The sequence below is a fragment of the Arvicanthis niloticus genome, chromosome 1 (assembly GCF_011762505.2).
Source record: "Arvicanthis niloticus isolate mArvNil1 chromosome 1, mArvNil1.pat.X, whole genome shotgun sequence".
In the NCBI taxonomy this organism is placed as follows: Eukaryota; Metazoa; Chordata; class Mammalia; order Rodentia; family Muridae; genus Arvicanthis; species Arvicanthis niloticus.
The window spans coordinates 93,891,780-93,911,755 of NC_047658.1; the positions used below are offsets into that span (position 1 = coordinate 93,891,780).

Genomic DNA, 19,976 nt, shown 5'->3' on the forward strand with positions numbered 1-19,976 from the left:
AGGGGAAACCAGGAAGAGAGACATTTGAAATGTAAATAAATAAATAACCAATTTTAAAGAAAGAAAAAAATTTAAAAAAAAATGATTCTCAAAAAAAAAAAAACTTTAAAAAAAATTACTGACTCCTGAGTGTTGGTAAAGACGGGTGCTTTTGTAGTTTTTTTTTTTTTTTTTTTTTTTTTGACAAGTTCTCATTAGCTCTGGCTGGCTTCTGAGGCTTTTTAAATTGCCTTAATCTAGTAAGATGCGAACTCAAGTCCAGCCTGAGCTACATAGCAAACCCATTTCTCAACAAACAAACAACAAAATAGCAACCAAGGGGGGGGAAAAAATCTCGGCCAGCAAGCTGACCCAGCAGCTAAAAGCACTTTGTGCCAAGCCTGATAACTCTGGTTTGATCCCTGGGCCCCACATGACAGAAGAGGAGAATTAATTCTGGAAAGTTGTTGAGCTGCCTTGTTTATGTCAATTTACTGCAAGCTAGAGTCATCTGAGAAGAGGAAGCCTCGATTGAGAAAATACCTCCAAGACAGCGAGAGGGCCCAGCCCATTGTGGGTGGGGCCATCCCTGGGCTGGAGGTCCTGGGTTCTATACAAAGCCAGCTGAGGACGCCAGGAAGTACAAGCCAGTTTAAGGCGCACCCCTCGGTGCTGTGCTGTCTGCATTAGCCCCTGCTTCCAGGGCCTGCCCAGTTTTGAGTTCCTGGCTTGGCTTCCCTCAATGGACTTTGATCCAGAATATGAAAGCTAAATAAACCCTTTCCCCCACAACTTGTCTTGGGTGATGGTGTTTTATCACAGCAATAGTAACCCTGACAGAGACATTTGTCCTCTGGCTACCACATGTATGAACACACACACTCAGCTGTTTAATAAATAAATGTATTAAAAAGAAACATGAATAAAAAAGAAGAGAAAACAATCCTTTTAAAGGCAGAGCAGTGGTGCAGACGCCTTTAATCCCAGCACTCAGCAAACAGGCAGGTCTGTGAGTTCAAGGCCAGCCTGGTCTACAGAGTGAGTTCCAGGACGGCCAGGGCTACACAGAGAAACCCTGTCTCGAAAAACAAACACTTTCTGGACCTGGCCGAGCAGGAGGTGTCGTCATGGATGTGAACATTTGCCACAACCAGAACCAGAAGGTTTGGCGGAAAGAGCCCAAGGCCAACTCCACCTTCAATCAGGTCGTTCTGGAAAAGGTTATTTATGAGCTGCACTAACCAACCGCCTCTGTCCTTGTCCCAGATGACCCGAAAGCTAAAGCTTTCTGTCCGGGAGAACAAAACCGCTGTGGTTGTGGAGATGGTCACAGATGATGGGCAGATTTCTTTCTTTCTTTTTTTTTTTTTTTTTTTTTTTGGTTTTTGGTTTTTTGGTTTTTTGGTTTTTTGGTTTTTTGAGAGCAGATTTCTAAAGTGCCCGAGCTGAAGTTATGTACCCTGCGGTGAGCAGCGTCTCAAGTCACATTCTCGAGATAAGATCTTCACCTTCAACCAGCTGGCTCTGGAGTCTCCCAAGGGCCGAGGCACTGTGCTCCTGTCTGGTCCTCTGAAGGGCCGAGAGGTATATTGGCATTTTGGCAAGCCCCCAGGAACCCCACACAGCCACACCAAACCCTATGTCCAGTCCAAGGGCCGGAAGTTCTAGTGTGGCAGAGGCTGAAGAGCCAACCAAGGCCACAAAACTAACCCTGAATCTTACTGTAAAATAAATAAATAAATAAATAAATAAATAAATAAATAAATAAATAAATAAAATAAAATAAAAAAGCTTTGGAGGTGGAGGCAGCCGGAGAGATGGCTCAGCGGTTAAGAGCACTGACTGCTCTTCCAAATAACACTTGTAACTCCAGTTTCAGGAGATCCAGTGCCCTTTCTGGCCTCCACAGGCATGAGACACACATGTGTTTGGATTAAAGGCATATGCCACCACCACCTGTCAATGCAACACAACTTAGAGTTACTTGGGAAAAGAGTTTTAATAAGGAATCATCTAAATCAAGCCGGCCCTGTAGGCGTGTCTGTGAGGATTGTCCTGATTGTTAATTGAGATGGGAAGACACACCCTGAATATGTGTGGTACCATTTCCAGTCAGAGGGATGAGAAGACCTGAGCTTGAGTCTGACAGGAACAGCTGTTTCCAGCTCTGGCCACTGTGACATCCCTGCAGTAATCAACAGTAACTTGTAAGCCTTAAGATTAACCCTTCCCACCTTTTTGTCAAGGTATTTTTCCTAGCAACAGAAATGGAGATAGGACACCAACCTCATTCAGGGCTCTGCCTTCTCTCTTTCCATCTCAAGCACTACAAAACAAAGCAAAACACTAAAGATGCTCAAAGAACCAAAGGGAATCATGCTTAAAGAAGTAAAAGAGAGGGCTGGACAGACAGCTCAGTGGCTAAGAGCAAAGGCAGCTCTAAGGACTAGGGTTCAATTCCCAGTACCCACATAGCAGCTCACGATAATTATGTGTAACTCCAGTTCCAGGGCATCCGACTCTTTCTCTAGATACTGCACACATGTGGTACCCAGAAATACACAGACAAAACTCCCGTGCACACAAAATAATAAACTCTACAGAAGGACAGGGAGGGCCGTGGAGAGATGGCTCACTGGTTAAGAGCACTTGTTGCTCTTGCAGAGGACTGCAGTTCAGTTCCCAGCAAGCCACTTGGCAGCTGACAACTGTCTGTAATCCTAACTCCAGAGGATCAGATGCCCTCTTCTGGACTCCTTATGTACATGGCACACAAACATACATTCAGACAAAATATCATACACATAAAATAAAAATAAATAAATCTGCTGAGCATGATGGCTTCAATCTCAACACTCTGGAGGCAGAAGCAGACAGATCTCTGAGTTCCAGGCTAGCCTGATCTACACAGCAAGTCCCGAGCTAGCCTAATCCACATAGGAATACTTTCCAACTTTAATGAAAAGCATTAATCTGCACATCTGAGAGACTAGGTGATGTACAGCAGGGTAACTGTGAAGAGACCCACACATAGACTATCGGTAAACACACTAACAGCCAGTGACAAGAAGGAGATCTTGGTAACAGCAAGAGAAAAGGCCTCGTGATGTACAAGAAAACTTAACTTTATGAACAACACAAGAGGCCAGGCAGCAGGATGGGGACACATTCCAAGTACATCCACAAAACAGCAAGCCAGGCAGAGTGGCTCCCATCTGGAATCTTGACACCTGGAAAGCTGAGGCAGGGGGACTGCCATGAGTTTGAAGCCATCCTGGACTATACAGTTAACCTCGGGCCAGCCAGGGCTACAATCTTGTCTCAAAAGAACCCACAAATAAAACAATAATAAATGAAAAACTAAGTGACAGTTGATTATTGGTATTCATAGTACTTATACTCCATAAAGACATTATGAACACTAAGTTGACAAATGTTGAACCAGACCTAGTCACACATGCCTGTAATATCCAGCTAGTGTGGAGGCTGAAGATCAAAAGTTCAAGGCCTGCTTGCTGGTAAGTTCTGAGCCAGCCTGGGCTACATAAAAAGACCATGTCTGAAAATAAAAAGGTCTGGTCATATAGTGTGCATGAGGTTAGGTTTAACACACACACACACACACACACACACACACACACACACACACACACACACGGGCTCATAAAGCTAGATGATCTGAATTTGTTGATCCCCAAAGCCCACAAGATGAAAAGAATTGACTCCTTAAAGTTGTTCTCTGACTTCCACATACACACATTGGTAGCATGGGTGCATGTACACACTCACACCAAATGAACAATAAATAAATAGAAAATAAATAAATAAATAATTTTTAAAATTTAAAGCTGAGCATTGGTCTTAGGGGGAAAGTCACACCATTAAGGAAAACATATGGTATTGATTCATTAACATTGAACTCATAATTAACAATGACATAACTCAGGCCTGAGTTCAACTCATGGATTTTTTTTCATATACACATCTAGGTCTGTGAGGAACACCAGGCAGCTCCTCATCACTACAGGGAGCATTTAAAGACGAGCACAGAATGTGGCACTAAATTGAAGAACAGACATGTTGGTGCACTTAGAAGTAGGAGCAAAGCCAGGCAGTGGTGGCGCACGCCTTTAATCCCAGCACTTGGGAGGCAGAGGCAGGTGGATTTCTGAGTTCCAGGACAGCCTGGTCTACAGAGTGAGTTCCAGGACAGCCAGGGCTACACAGAGAAACCCTGTCTCGAAAAAAAACAAACAAACAAACAAACAAAAAAGAAGAAGTAGGAGCAAAAAGAGTCAGAAATTTGAGGCTAGCTTGAGCTATAAGAGATCTTGCCTCAGATGAACAGATATCTAGGGGAAGTTGTACATGCCTGTAATCTCAGCTACTCAAGAGGCTTCTGAAACTGGAAGGTTCTGAAATTTGGGTCTAGCCTGGGGAACTAGCATCTCTCAAAAAATATAACAGTTGGGACTAAAAGATGGCTCAATGGGTAAAATCACTCACTGCCAAGCCTGATTCTTGAGTTCAATTTCTGGGAACCAAATGGTAGAAAATGAGAATCAACTCCTGAAAGCTATTCTCAGACCTCTACACACATACTATGTGTGCGGAGACCCCACACACACACACACACACAGGCACACAAATGCATGTAATTAAAAACAATTAAACAAACAGGTAACTCAATAGTAAACTGCTGCTTTCCAGTGTGAGATCCTGGAATAAATCACTGATAAAGAAAGAACCCACAAAGACCTGTACAATGACACTGACCTGCAATTCTAAGGCAGGAGGATTGCATGTCTGAGCTATAAAGTGAAACCTATGAAAAAAAAATTAGGCTTGATGTTGCATATCCCTAGCCCCAGCAATTGGGAAGCAGAGACATGTAGATCTCTAAGTTTGAAGCCAGCCTGTTCTACACAGTGAGCTCCAGGCAAAGCTACATAGTGAGACTTTGTCTCAAAACAAAACAAAAAGAAGAAAAAGAAGAGAGACAGAAAGAAAAGAAACACCAGACCTGGTTCTTTAAGCTAAGAGATGGAAATCTGAACCCACTTGAGCAGCAGCAGAGAAGGCTGCCTTGAAAGACAATGTTAGTTTATAGAGTTGTCTTAAAAGCAGTCGTACTGAGCAAGCACACCGGCTCATACCAGCATTCCAAGCTGAAGCTGAAGGACCTCTGTGAGTTCCAGTCTGAGATACAAAGCTAGACTCAGTCTCAAGACAACAGCAATAACCCAAAATGCCAGTCTCTCAAGGATGTGTAAGGATACAGTTGCCACATCTAAACACAGGGTATGGACATCTGTGAGGTTTGATCTGACAGACCTGAGGGAGGAAAGAGATGATTCAATAGCAACAGTGAAAGACTTAGATGCTGCAAGGGAACAAAAGACTTGAACACTGTGCACAAGCCAAACCTAAAGGTCACCATGAGGACACCCACCCAGTGACAACAGATGTGTACAACACCACAGAGATGTCCTCTGGGACAGACCATATGCCAGGCTACAGAGCTACCCTCCACAAGTTTTAAAGGACTGAAGTCATATGGAGAATGTTTTTCAATCACAAGAGCTCAAAATAACAACAAAAGAAATTAAGGGAATTCAGAAATATGTAGAAATTAGGCAAGACTATTCAAGAACTAAAAAAAAAAAAAAAAAAAAAGGAAAAATCATATAGGAAGTAGAAAACACATTGAGATAAAGGAAGATGAATTTACAACCTACCAAAGTCCCCGGGATGTGGGGCCAAGCCGACAGCACACAGCTGGAGTTCTGGCACTTGGAGGGCAGAGACAGCAGTTTCACAACTGGAGGCCAGCCAGGGCCACACCACAGTGATAACTTCACACAGCTATTATAAAATAAGTGAGATTGGGCATTTCCTCTGATTAGCCATGACCTACCTCACACAGAGATGCTCAGTGTAGGTGTTTGAATGAGAATGGAGTCCGTAGGCTCACCTATTTCAATGTTTGCTTCCCAGTGGACCGTTTAGAAGGAAGAGGAGGAGTAGCCTTCTTGGACAAGGTGAGCTAGGGAGAATGAGCTTTGAGATTTCAAAAGCCTATTCGGGGTCCAGTTTCTCTCACCTACAGATCAGGGTAGATCTCTCAGCTCCTTCCCCAGCACCATGCCTGCATGCTGCCATGTTTCCTGCCAGGATGATAATGGACTAACTCTCTGAAACTGTAAGCCAGCCCCCAGTGAAATGTTTTCTTTTTATAAGGGTTGCCTTGGTTACAATGTCTCTTCACAGCAATAAACAGTGACTAAGACACTCAGTAAGTGTATGATTGTGTGTGTGTGTGTGTGTGTGTGTGTGTGCGCGTGTGTGTGTGTTCTTGAGACAGAATCTTGTTCTATAGCTCCGATTGGTTGGCCTGGAACTTTCTTTGTAGCCCAGGCTGGTCCTAGATACGCCATCCTCTTACCTTAGCCCCTAGGGACCAGGTCTATGACTGTGCACTACCATGCTTGAAAATCAGTACATGCTGAGACAGTACCTGGTTGTTTCTGCAGCTCACAGACAAAGAAGAGACTTTTCAAGAAGTTCAGGAGCTTAAGGTTACCATTAGTTATGTAATAAGTTCAAGGCCAGCCAGGGCTACATTAGACTCAGTCCCAAAAACAAAGAAACAAAAAACAAAACAGGGCTGGAGAAATGGCTCAGCAGTTAAAAGCATTGATTGTTCTTCTAGAGGTCCTGAGTTCAATTCCCAACAACCACATGATGGCTTCCAATTATCTGTAATGGGACCCGATGCCCTCTTCTGTGTGTCTGAAGATAATTTACTCATAATAAATAAATTTTAAAAAAGAATCTTGCAGCCTCCACATACATAATTATTACAGAGCATTACACCTCCAACAAGCCTATAATGACAGACTGTGATGAGCTTCTTGGAAGAAGACACCATAAGCGAGGCATACAAGTAGCTCAGGTTGGAGATCTGGGAGACGCATTTATAGAAGTGAAGAAAGTATTGGGTCAGCCAGGCAGTGGTAGTGCAGGCCTTTAATCCTAGCACTTGGGAGGCAGAGGCAGGCAGGCTTCCTAGTTTACAGCCAGTCTCGTTTACAGTTCCAAGATGGTCAGAGCTACACAGAAAAAAACTTTGTCTTGAAAAATCAAAAAGAAGACGAAGGAGGTGGAAGAGGAAGCAGAAGAGGAGGAGGAGGAGAAAAGAAAGAAAGAAAGAAAGAAAGAAGGAAGGAAGGAAGGAAGGAAAGAAAGAAAGAAAGAAAGAAAGAAAGAGAGAGAGAGAGAGAAAGAAAGAGAGAAAGAAAGAGAGAAAGAAAGAAAGAGTGAATGTGGGGGTGATAGTGGAGCCAATTCCTCGACCTCCATGGGTACTGTACTTACATGCGCACACCCACACAAAGGCACATGTGTATACAATTAAAAATAAAATAAGAAGACCGGTTATGGTGGTGCAGGCCTTTAATCCTAGCACTCATGTCAGGTGGTTCACAACTCCCCATGACTCCAGCTTCAGGGGACCCAACACCCTCTACTGGTCTCCGCAGGCACCTGCGCACATGGGGCATTCACTCACACAGACACACACACTATAAATATATTATTGGTGGTGCTGGAGAGATGGCTCAGTGACTAAAAGCACTGGCTGCTTTTGCAGAGGACCTGGGTTTTGTTCCCAGCACCACGTGGTTGCTCATAACCACACATAACTCCAGTTCTGGGTGTCCAGTGCTCTCTTCTGACTTCGTGGGCACCAGGCAGGCACATGGAGCACATATATACTTAGAGACAAAACATTCTTGGTTACTTTATTATAGCTGTGATAAACCTAATTGACCAAGGCAACTTATAAAAGCAAGCCTTTTATAAGCCCCAATTTGGGGCTTACAGTTTCAGTTGGTTAGAGTTCATAGCCATACGGCAGGAAGTATGGCAGCAATCAGGAAGCCATGATTCTGGAGCATATGTCCTGGAACTCACAGAGAACTGCCTGCCTCTGCCTCTCAAGTGCTGAAGTTAAAGGCGACCACCACTATTTTAGTTAAATATTGATCTATAAAGGAGTCTGAGAAATCCCCAAATCCCAGCACGATCCTTAAAGGAAATTCCAATCTCAGCCACTAGGGGGAGAGCTCAGTCGCGCTCCCTTACCCAGAGGCCTGAGAGTGGTGGCATGCGCCACCCATCTCTCCAACCTTTCCCTTGCACAGGGAAACTCACTCCGCTCAAGAAAGTGGAATCCCATGGTCCTTTCTGAGTCACTATATTCTCTTGCAGTAGCAATATGATCTGGCAAAATTCCCTCCAGGGCTTTCACTACTTCCTGAGGAGCATCCGAAGTCGGCCTGAAGCTAAGACCTTCATCAGTCTGGCCTGCCTCATTAGGGCTATCCTGGACCTCCCGTGGATCCTTGTCTGCAGCTGTCAGACAAGACAAGCTCCTGCCTCTATCCCTTGATATATGCTCTTCCCTTTCCTCGACGTCCTTTCTCCATGTCCAGCTTCTGCAACCTCACTAATGTTTCAGTGACTAAAGGCCACCTCCACAGCCATGCGGTGGTGGCCCACGCCTTAAATATCAGCACTTCGGAGGCAGAGACAGACAAGGCAGATCTCCATGAGTTTGAAGCCAGTGTGGTCTACAGAATAAGTTCAGGACAGCCAGGGCTACATAGAGAAACCCTGTCTCTAAAAGCCAAAATAAATTAATAAAACAATAAAATAAAATAAAAGGCCACCTCCTCAATTCTCCTGAAAGTGACCTTGGCCCCTTCCTCCCCCAGCTTTTGGGGGTTTACTTTTGATATATTTCCTTCTTATATGACCCAACTTGGCCTTAAACCTGCCTCAGTCTCCTAAGTGCTGTGTTTACCACCACATCTGGTATCATGAAGTTTTAAGCCAGTCTGGCTGCAGCAAGTTCCAGGTCTTCAGTAAGAGCCTGTACTATGCAGCAATCCTCCATCAGCCTAGCCTAGAATGTTGCTCAAAGTGCCATATAATTAAGCCTATCAAAGCAATTACCAAAGAAATCGTGGATCTAACCGGTACCTCTTAAACATTTAGTGACTGGACGCTCTGGGGGATCAACCGCTCAGCCTCACTGACCTGAGCTACATACAGTGCTTGGCCATAGGTCTGACTCTGAACACTCATGATTGTTCTATTGTCTCTTGATCCATAATTCCCACAAGCACTTTCTCCCAATACCCTGGGGAGAAAGAAGAGAAGCCTAGGCTCTGTGTGTTTGCGAGGCTTCTGGATCACACAGTTCTGGAAAAAGGGGTGGGATAGCAGCATATGAATGTGTCTTCCACGTGAACTCTCTATGGTTCCGAGACAGTATGGTATCAGAGAGTGTGAAAAGACATCTTACGATAGTGGCCCCTCCTTGACTCAAGTTAGCAAACTTAATTCTCAGACTCCCCAAATGTTAAATAATTGATTCATTTAAAAGTGCGACGCTGGGAGAGATGGCTCAGCAGTTAAAGGCATGTAATGCTCACCCAGAGGGTCTGAGTTGCCAGTACCCATATCAAGCGGCTCACAACCAATTGTATGTAACCCCAGCTTCAGGAGATCCAATACCTTCCAGCACCTATACTCATATATACATATACACTGAGAGACACAACTTAAAAGCAATCTTTTTTTTTTTTTTTTTTTCAAGACAGGGTTTCTCTGCATAGCCCTGGCTGTCCTGGAGCTGCTCTGTAGACCAGGCTGGCCTCAAACTGTCTCCTAAGAGCTAGGATTAAAGTAGTGTACCAGCACTGCCCATCAATCAATCAATCAATCAATCATTTAAAAGTCACTGCAGCAGGCCTAGCATCAGAAGGTTCTTGAGCCACGTTGTCCAATATGAATCAATGGCTGTTGACTTTGTGACCATGGTCACTTCTATGTCTGTGAAGTTCACCACACTGACTACTGAGCAGTTAAAACTTGGCTAGTGCAGCCAGGAAACTGGATTTTTTTTGACACGGTGTCTGACTCTAGGTCAGGCTCTGTCTCTGTACCCTCCTGCTTCAGCCTCCAGAGTGTGGGCATTACAGACGTGTGTCACCACACCCAGCACTTTTCTCTTTAGCAGAATCCAAGGAGAAGGCAAAGGGTGAGTCTCCAAGGCAGAAGGAAGATGTGGAGGAGGGAAAGGCAGGAAGCTACCCTACCGTGACCAGCCCTAAAGCATCTTGGAAGCTGGCGCTGTGAGGACCACTGCCTGGGACCACTTCCCAGATGAAACACATCAACTGAACAGTTCCAGGCAGGGACAGGGAGAGAATCTTGGAAGTCAGATGACTTCTGGGGGATGCTTACTGAGTGTCCAAGTTATGGATAAAACACCATGAACAAAAGCAAGTTGAGGAGGAAAGGGTTTATTTGGCTTATACTTCTACATTGTAGTCCATTACGAAAGGAAGTCAGGACAGGAACTCAAACAGGGCTAGAACATGGAGGCAGGAGTTAAAGCAGAGGCCACGGAGGGGAGCTGTTTACTGGCCTGCTCCTTATGGCTTCCTTGCTCAGCCTGCTTTCTTATACAACTGAGGAGCAACGGCCCAGGGGTGGCCCCACCCACACTGGGCTATACCCTTCCCCATCAGTCACTAATCAAGAAAGCACCCTACAGCCAGATCTTGTGGAGGCATTTTCTCAATTGAGGTTTCCTCCTTTCAGATGACTCTAGCTTGTATCAAGTTGACAAAGCTAGCCAGCAACTGAGTTATTAAAGACTGAAGATAGAAAAGGAAAAATAAGTGAACTCTTATTTAATTCTGACAGGCCTTGTTGGAAGCTGGGGTCGGGGGCTGGGGAAGGCAGGGGTATGCCACTAATACTTTATTGTTAACTTCATGACAGTTTAGAGAGGTGAGGACCAGGAACAGCTGACAGCCTGCTTTCTTATAGAACCCAGGACCACCAGGCCAGGGGTGGCCCCACCCACCACGTGCTGGGTCCTTTCCCATTAATCACTAATTACGAAGGCGCCCTACAGCACATGTTATGAAGGCATTTTCTCAACTGAGGTTCCCTCCTCTCAAATGACTCTAGCTTGTGTGCCTGCACGGGTGTAGAGTCAGGAGTCACGCAGGAGCACCTGCCTGCATGGGTGTAGAGCCAAGCAGTCCACTGATTGCTCAGGGGCCAGGGCAGGTCCAAATCCTGTGAGTGCTGCTGGTTACTGAGATGCCTGGTTCTGGGTTCTCCGCCTTTACAGATCTGATGACACCACCACCACCACTCTAGCCTTGTTAAGCATACAGATCCCACCACACCCCCCCTCCCGGGTCAAACCCGGGATTTTGGACTTAACTGGGTATGATGTTACAGGTCTGTAAGCACAGCACCTTGACACACATGCACATGCAACACAGACACACCAACATGAAATAACAGAATACATTTAGAGACAGGATCCTGGAGAGATGGCTCAGTGACTCAGAGCTGTTCTTCCAGAGGTCCTGAGTTTAGTTCCCAGCAACCACATGCTGCTTATAGTCATCTTTAATGGGATCCAATGTCCTCTTCTGCTGGGCAGGCAGGCAGAGCCATCATATACATAAAATACATAAACAAGCCTTTAGAGACAGGATCTCACCATATAGCCCAGGCTAGCCTCAAACCGACAGTCATCCTACCTTGGCTTTCCAAATGAACACAGGATTCTAGTTGTTTTTGTCAAATCTAATTGTTTAATTAAGTAAATACTGTGTATGGGTGTGTCTGAGTGTACGTACGTACGTACATGCATCAAGTGTGTGCAGGAGCCCTCGAAGGTCAGAAGAGGATGCTGAATCCCCTGGAACTAGATGGTTGTGAGCTGCCATGTTGATGTTGGGAACCTGGATCCGCTGCAGAAGCAGGAAGTGCTCTTATCCTCTGAGCCACCTTTTCAGATTCTCAAATCCAAACTTAAAAATGACATTTTCAGTGCTGGAGAGATGCATTAGCATTGAAGAGCACATACTGCTCTTCCAGAGGACCCAAATTTCATTCCTGGCACCTAAATCAAGTGGCTCACAACTGCTTAGAACTCTATCTAGCTCCAGAGGGTCTGACTCCTCCAGCCTCGGTGGGTGCCTGTACTCATGCGCACAGGTACAGACAGACGCACACATAATTTTTAAAATTATATTTTATTTATTCTGTGTGTGAATATGTGTGTATCCACACTCATGCTATTGCATACTTGTGTTGGCTGGAGGATAACCTGCAGGAACTAATTCTCTCTCTTTTTTTTTGGCTTTTCGAGACAGGGTTTCTCTGTATAGCCCTGGCTGTCCTGGAACTTACTCTGTAGACCAGGCTGGCCTCGAACTCAGAAATCCGCCTGCCTCTGCCTCCCAAGTGCTGGGATTAAAGGTGTGCGCCGCCGCCACCACCGCCACCACCACCACCACCACCACCACCGCCGCCGCCACCACCGCCACCACCACCACCACCGCCGCCGCCACCACCACCACCACCGCCGCCGCCACCACCACCACCACCACCACCACCACCACCACCACCACCACCACCACCACCACCACCACCACCACCATCCGGCAGGAACTAATTCTCTACTTCCATTGTGTAGATCCCAGGGATCCAACTCAGATCCCTAGGCTTGCTTGGCGAGCATCTTTCCCTACCCAACCATCTTACCGGCAAAGATCCAGATCCAGGGTGTTGATGTTGCCGTTTGGCGTGTGCATGTGCATATGTGCATGTATAACAGAGAAAGAAAAGCTGATAGTGCATCTTAATTGATTTAGTTACCTCTGTTCACAGCCACCACCCCTTCCCGTCTTCTCCTGTGAGGTGGGCTGGGTTGCATGTCCTCTGGGCAATAAGGCAGAGGGCATGTACAACACCAGGACCTCAGGACACACTTGAGCCTGCCTGCAGGCCAGCTTCTTCACACTGGAGTCAGGACGGACTTCACAGATTCCTAGTGCTGCCTGCTGTCCACCACCCTTCAGATTGCTTCCTCATTATAAAACGTAAGATATGCCCCACCCCCCCAACGCCACAGAGTGGCCCAGTGGATGTGGGCACTTCCTACCATGTCTGACAGCCTGAGTTGAATACCTGGGACTCACATGGTGGAAGGAATCAGATGTCCTCTGACCTCCACACGGTCTCTGTGACATACTCATGCCTCCACACACAAAATTAATAAATGTGGCAAATAAATAAGAAATTTTGGAATCTGCCATGATGATACAGTCTTTAAGCCCAACACTGGAGAGTTATGTTGAGGCCAGCCTGGTCTACATAATGAGTTCCAAGATAGCCAGTTCTGTGTCAAGAGACCCTCTTAAAAAAGAAAGAAAGAGAAAGGGAGAGAGAGAAGAAAGGATGGAGATGTGGCTCAGTGGTAGGATGCTTGCCATTCAAGGCCAACCTCCACCACATAGAGCCTTTGGGGCTAGCCTAGATTACTACTGTCTGTCTAAATGAAACAAAAGAAGGTTAGAGGCAGGTCTCCAAAGGTTAATTGTAAGACATAGGTGCGTCCCCTTAGCATCACTGAGGGCCGCTGGTCCCTGGGGCTGCAGAACTCTCTTGGCCGACTAAAGTACCCTAGTGGCCATAGCTGGGAAGGAACAGCGTAACTAGGCGGGAAAGCCGGGCGCGCGCCCAGGAGACCACGTGACTTCGCGGGCCCGCGCAGGCTCGCCGGGCAGGCGCGGGGGCGGGGCGCGCGGGGGCGGGGGCGGAGCCTGGCGCGCGGCCCCGCGGTGACAGGGCGTAGGGAGGGGCGGGGCCGCGGGCGGGGCAGCGGGGGGAGGCGGGAGGAGTGGAGATGGCGGCGGCGGCGGCGGCTCCGGGGGGCGGGGGCGGGGAGCCCAGGGGAACTGCTGGGGTCGTCCCGGTGGTCCCGGGGGAAGTGGAGGTTGTGAAGGGGCAGCCATTCGACGTGGGCCCACGCTACACGCAGCTGCAGTACATCGGCGAGGGCGCGTACGGCATGGTCAGGTGAGGGGGCGTCCCGGGTGGGGGCTTCAGAGCAGGGACAGCAGGTGCGTGCCCCGGACATGGGGGCCCAGGGAGTGTCGCAGGGGAGGGATCGTGCAGTGACTTCTGGGGGACCAGGAGCTACTTTCTCCGGGGAGGGGGGTTGGAGGCTTTGAAGCCACCTTGTATTGTTAAGGGAGGAGCACCTGGGGGACCCTAGAGATACAGGTGGAGCTAAGAGGATGAGTATTCTTGGTGAAGGGGGAGTGAGGGACCCATAAGCAGGTAGTGGGAGCCTTGGTTCCCCCTGATGAGGCTGTGACAGAGAGTTTGAGAGAGAAGAGCAAAGCTCAGGGTGGGGCAAACCTTTGCACCTCTGCCCCTAGCAAGGCGAGGGGCGCAAAGTAGGGAGGGCTCTCTAGAATGTGCCTTATTTTGTAGGATGCGTGTTTGTGAGTTCTCGCTGCCCCACTGTGTGCTCTGGGCCTTTGTTCCCATGGGAACAGCTCTGACCCAGGAACCTACCTCACAGGGAAATCTGCCTGCCCCTCCTTATCTCTTTTTCTCTTGTCCCATTACTGAATCCTCTAGGTTTCATCTACTTTCTCCATTTAACTCCCATTGCCTGGACCTGCCTTGGATTGAAAGTGTCCAGCTTGGGAAAGGGGAGGAGGGAGGGGGCAACTAGAATGTAAGAGGGTCCAGGAGAAAGGAAGTCAGTGAGTAGCCACTCTCTTCCTCTGTTTGTGAAGTCACTGAAAGGCAGCCTGGCTGGTCCCCAGCTTCCCCCCTGGAGATTCCAGGCCTTCACAGCAGGAAGGAGCCAGCATTGTTTACCCTTGGCCTGAACCCTCTCCTGCTCTCTCCCGTCCCTGCCAAGGCCTGGGTGGGGCCACGAGGCCTGGATTCCCCCTTTGTAAGGCCACATCTCTCTGGCCCTCTCAGCTCAGCTTATGACCACGTGCGCAAGACCAGAGTGGCTATCAAGAAGATCAGCCCCTTCGAGCATCAAACCTACTGTCAGCGCACGCTGAGGGAAATCCAGATCTTGCTGCGATTCCGCCATGAGAATGTCATAGGCATCCGAGACATCCTCAGAGCACCGACCCTGGAAGCCATGCGGGATGTGTATCCTTCCTTCACTTTAGCCACAGCCCCAGAGCTAGGCTAGGGAGCTTGGCTTTGCTTTCTGTCATCATCTTTTGTACCACCCTCAAAAAAAAAAAAAAAAAAAAAAAAAAAAAAAAAAAAAAAAAAAAACCAGCAAAGTAACTTTTTAGCAGAGAGTCTCCAGAACATAAGAGCACACTGGCAGGCCTTGGATCCTGGTCTGTCAGCCAACTGGAGTGGCCTTGAGCACATCCTTTTCTGCTCTGTGCCCCAGCATGGTGTGTGGGGAGGGAGAATGCTGGGCTAAACAGCCTCTATGGGAGCTTTGTCTTCTGACATCTGCAGTTCTGTGACATGACCCAGTCTCTGCCCACAGCCCGTTCCTGCTCAACAGACTCACGATTCTTTCTTTAGAGACCTCACACTGGATGGAAAGCAAAGAGGCAAACCAGTATTGGGCAGGCCTACTGCTTTGGTTCTGATTCAACCTTTTGACTTCCCTGTGTGATGAACTTTACCGAGTCCATTTCAAAGATGAGGAAACTGAGGCTCTTCTGTTAAGTTTTACAGTGCCTTCTCAGGGGGTGGGCAATACTTTCTCCAACATGGAGGGGGTGGAGGCTTTCAAACCACCTTGTATTGTTAAGAGGGGGAACCTGAGGACCTAGAGTCACAGGGCAGAGCCATGCCTTTGCACTCCTACCTAGGCCAGGGCCTCAAGGAAAGATGAGGGGCTCTGAGAGTCTCCCTGTATAAGAAAGCCTAAGTTCAGCTGTTCCTGTTTGCTGCTCCCTGCTCTCCCTTAGTTGGCTTTCTTGGAGCCTTCCCCCTTTTCTGAGAGCCCCACCCTTATTACCTGTGGACTTGTACCTTGACCAGGGAGGGTAGTCCAGCCCTTGTAGCCCTTGCTTGACACTACTTTCCTAGTTCAGACATCCAGTTCATTGTCCACATCTACTTCCTGCCTGGCTCCGTTGTTAGCGACGGTAGCACCCATGGCCTCTTCCCTATCCACCCCTCCCAATCCCAGGGTTTGTTCTGCAGCCTCTGCAACTCTGACCACAGGAAATCGACACACTCCTGTCCTGCTGCATGACCTTCAGCAGGTCTCTGCGTCCTAAACTCGCACAGTTATAAAACAGCAGGGTTGGTCCATGTGTGTATATCTGCATGTGCTTGTTCTCTCTTTTTGAGAAAGGGTCTCACTATGTAGACCAGGCTAACCCTGAACTCACAGAGATCCAACTGCCATTGCCTCCAGGGTGCCACCAGCCCCAGCTCACATGTCTTCTGTAGAAGACAGTTCAGACTTAGTTTTTTGAGAAAGTGTCACTATGAATCCCTGGTTGGCCTCAGGCTAACTTTGTAGACCAGGCTGGTTTTAAACTTCTAGGCAATCCTCTGGCCCCTGCCTCTCGAGTGCTGAGATTATAGGAGTGAGGTCCTCTGCCCAGCTCCTGACTACTCTTCCAAAGATAAACCAGATGACATTTGTTTATGTTTAATCTTTGTTTTATCTTCAAGTATAAAAGGACTCTTAGTTCTCCACCTTCTGGTGTATGGTGAAGTGCCCTGTAGAAGCACACTGTTGGGGAGTGTCTCCTCACTTTTCTGGCACAAATCACCCCCATAAGGCAGGCATTTATTTTTAAGCAAACAGTTACTGTGTGCCAGATGGTATTCATGCATTATCTCGTTTAACCCACTCAACGGCCGCATGGCTCTGCTCGTGAGTAACAACTGTGATGCTTGTTTGCTGAGCGCTCTCCGCAAGCATCTTCTGCTCACAGCCATCCTCTGAAGAACACTTACTCTCCCTGCTTGTCAGATAAGGAGACGGAGGCGTGGACAGGTTAAGAATATGGAGCTGTGGAGGCAGCATGGGGACTTCGGGCATGAGTGGGTTAACTCAGAGCTCCTGTTCTCCCTCCCACTACCTTCCACAGCACCCTCATTTGCTCAGTAGGGAAACTGAGGGCCCAGAATAGATATGCCTTGCACACTGTCAGCTCCAAGCCTTGTAAAGCGCATGAGGCCAAGGGACCCTAGCTGGGAGGAATACTCTAGCTCCTGGTCAGAGCCTGTTTTCCTTAACGAAGTGTCTCCTACTCCCCCCAACATGGGGGTCTCTGGAGCCGCCATCAGTTACATTGTTCAGGACCTTATGGAGACAGACCTGTACAAGCTGCTTAAGAGCCAGCAGCTGAGCAATGACCACATCTGCTACTTCCTCTACCAGATCCTCCGGGGCCTCAAGTACATCCACTCAGCCAATGTGCTGCACCGGGACCTGAAGCCCTCCAATCTGCTCATCAACACCACCTGCGACCTTAAGGTCAGAGGTTAAATGCCTGCCTCTCTCCCCTTCCCTGGTCGTGGGGCCTGTGGGTGGCCAGCAAAAGCAGCCTTGGAACATGGCGAGCAAGAACAGAATAGGTAGGGCAGGGCCACCTCCTAGCCTGTGGAGACCTTAGGCCCTTCAATGGCCTGGGTTTGATTCCAGATCTGTGATTTTGGCCTGGCCCGGATTGCTGACCCTGAACATGACCACACTGGCTTTCTGACTGAGTACGTGGCCACGCGCTGGTACCGAGCCCCAGAGATCATGCTAAACTCCAAGGTAGGAGAGTTACCCATGTCTGCAAGGAAGTCCTAGAGTCATCTCTGGGCCTTGGCACAATCCCTCTGGCCCTTGGGCTCTAGCGAGATGTAGAGATTAGAGTTTCCCTGGCCTCTGTCCTCTGCCCTTTGCTGTGTTAGATCTCAGTTGGATATAGTACATGTCCCAAATACCAGGAATGACCCTGATGAGGTTGGCTAGGGAGCTCAACACATTCTCCTCCCCAGGGCTACACCAAATCCATTGACATCTGGTCTGTGGGCTGCATTCTGGCTGAGATGCTCTCCAACCGGCCTATCTTCCCTGGCAAGCACTACCTGGACCAGCTCAACCACATTCTAGGTGAAAGGGCCTGTCTCTCTGAGAGGGTTAGGGGTTAGCTCATCAGAGGTGACATTTCTGGAGGGTGAGAACTGGGTACCACATGTGGAGCCTCCCCAGCATCTCATGGTATTTCTTCCCATTTGAAAGCTGGGAAAAGCAAGGCTAAGCCCCATATCTGAGAAAGACTGGAGCCAGAATCTGAGTCCAGGGCTCCCTGGTTCTCTGCTCTCTGCTCTTCGTCACTACCACAGTGGGTAGACGGGCAGGTGTGGCGGCAGGTGGCTGGGCTTGGTATCCTGTTCTTGCTTCCTGACCTGTTCCCAGAAAGAGGACCTGACTTCTCACCAAAACAACTGGTTTATCCACAGGTATCCTGGGTTCTCCATCCCAGGAGGACCTTAATTGTATCATCAACATGAAAGCCCGAAACTACCTACAGTCTCTGCCCTCGAAAACCAAGGTGGCTTGGGCCAAGCTTTTTCCCAAATCTGACTCCAAAGGTTAGTGAGACAAAGACAAAAGGCCTGGGGTAGGCTAAAACCCAGCGACAAAGAAGAGTGTGTACCCCTAACGCCTGCCTCAGTAGATAGGCCCCTGGGCACTGGACAGGGGATGGGATGTCCATGGCACTCCGTTAGCCTTCCTCCTGACTGTCCCTGCCTTGCCTTAGCTCTTGATCTGCTGGACCGGATGTTAACCTTCAACCCGAACAAGCGCATCACAGTAGAGGAAGCACTGGCTCACCCTTACTTGGAACAGTACTATGATCCCACAGATGAGGTAAGCCGGCCACCAGCGGCTAGGTGGGTAGTCAGTATCTCAGGGTCTAGCCTGTACCTTACTGTCTTTGCCCCCTAGCCAGTGGCTGAGGAGCCATTCACCTTTGACATGGAGCTGGATGATCTCCCCAAGGAACGGCTGAAGGAGCTGATCTTCCAAGAGACAGCCCGCTTCCAGCCAGGGGCATCAGAGGGTCCCTAACAAGAACAGACACCCCTGTCCTTTTGGACCTGGTGAGTGGCTCCCAATGCCCCTGCACGGCCACATCCCAGTCAGAGGCTGCCCAGCCTGGGTGCGTCACCATCTGTGCACATGTGTGGTAACAACAGAGAGCCGGGCCTGCTAGTCATGTGTGACCAAGCATCCTCCAGCCCATCTGTTTCCCACTTGTCAGCATCACTGGAGACCCACGCGTGAGGGACCCGCCCCTTATGAGGAGCCATTCCAGGCCTTGGGGGCAGAGTATCCCATGATGACTTTGAGGAGAGCCTATAATCACAGCAACAGTTGGTGGCTGCTCTTGTTAGCTGCAGATAAGGAAGCCAAGATCCATAGAACTTGACAGACCAGTGGCACTGGGGTCAAGGCTTACCCGGCTGACAGTTCTTTTCTGTCTGTTTCTTTTTTAAGGTCCTGCTCCTACCTGCTCCTTCTCTGCAGATTGTTAGAAAATGAACTTTGCTCAACCCAGACCCCGGCAGCCCAGGCTGGACCAAGGGTGGGCCTGGCCACCTTCTCTCACTTTGCTGGGGTCTCCTGCTTCAAGCAGGCTTCTCCCACTCCAACCCCCTGTCCCATCTCCCCATGGCCCGAGTGATGAGGTGGCCCCAGAGCTGATGATCTGTGCTGCTGTGTCTTTATCTACCCTTGCTAGCCCCGGCTCTGGTAGACCGTTCTGGAATGGAAGGGCTATGACCGCCCTAGGCTCTGTTCTACAGAGGGGTGGAGGGCACTGAGTAGGGCTACACTCTGCCCTACTTATCCTGTTGGAACCCCACCCCATTTCCCCTGACAGGACATTCCTAAGTCTCAAGGGCTAGTTTCCCTGAGGAGCCAGGCCCAGGCCTAACCCTCTCCCACTCAAGCTGCCACATGTAACGTCCTTGCTGCTTCTGTGTGTGGGTGATTGGATGTGGAGGTGGGGCCCGTGGAGAGCCGGTGCCCCTCCCCACCTCCCCGTGCCTGTATCTAATATATAAATATAGAGATGTGTATATGGATG

At 48.6% G+C, this 19,976-nt stretch overlaps 1 protein-coding gene and 1 pseudogene across 1 annotated transcript; both read left to right on the plus strand.

Moving 5' to 3' along the window:
• The first annotated feature begins 1,106 nt into the window (after nucleotides 1–1,106).
• Nucleotides 1,107–8,431, plus strand: LOC117718607 (large ribosomal subunit protein eL18-like; annotated as a pseudogene).
• A 5,322-nt stretch (nucleotides 8,432–13,753) lies between these two features.
• Mapk3 (mitogen-activated protein kinase 3) lies at nucleotides 13,754–19,974 on the plus strand. The gene is made up of 9 exons (XM_034484101.1): nucleotides 13,754–13,941; nucleotides 14,866–15,048; nucleotides 17,176–17,365; nucleotides 17,534–17,650; nucleotides 17,878–17,992; nucleotides 18,343–18,474; nucleotides 18,645–18,754; nucleotides 18,833–18,987; nucleotides 19,385–19,974. Exons 1-8 carry the CDS (start codon nucleotides 13,769–13,771, stop codon nucleotides 18,953–18,955), a joined length of 1,143 nt encoding a protein of 380 aa, XP_034339992.1. The 5' UTR covers nucleotides 13,754–13,768; the 3' UTR covers nucleotides 18,956–18,987; nucleotides 19,385–19,974.
• The last annotated feature ends 2 nt before the right edge of the window (nucleotides 19,975–19,976 follow it).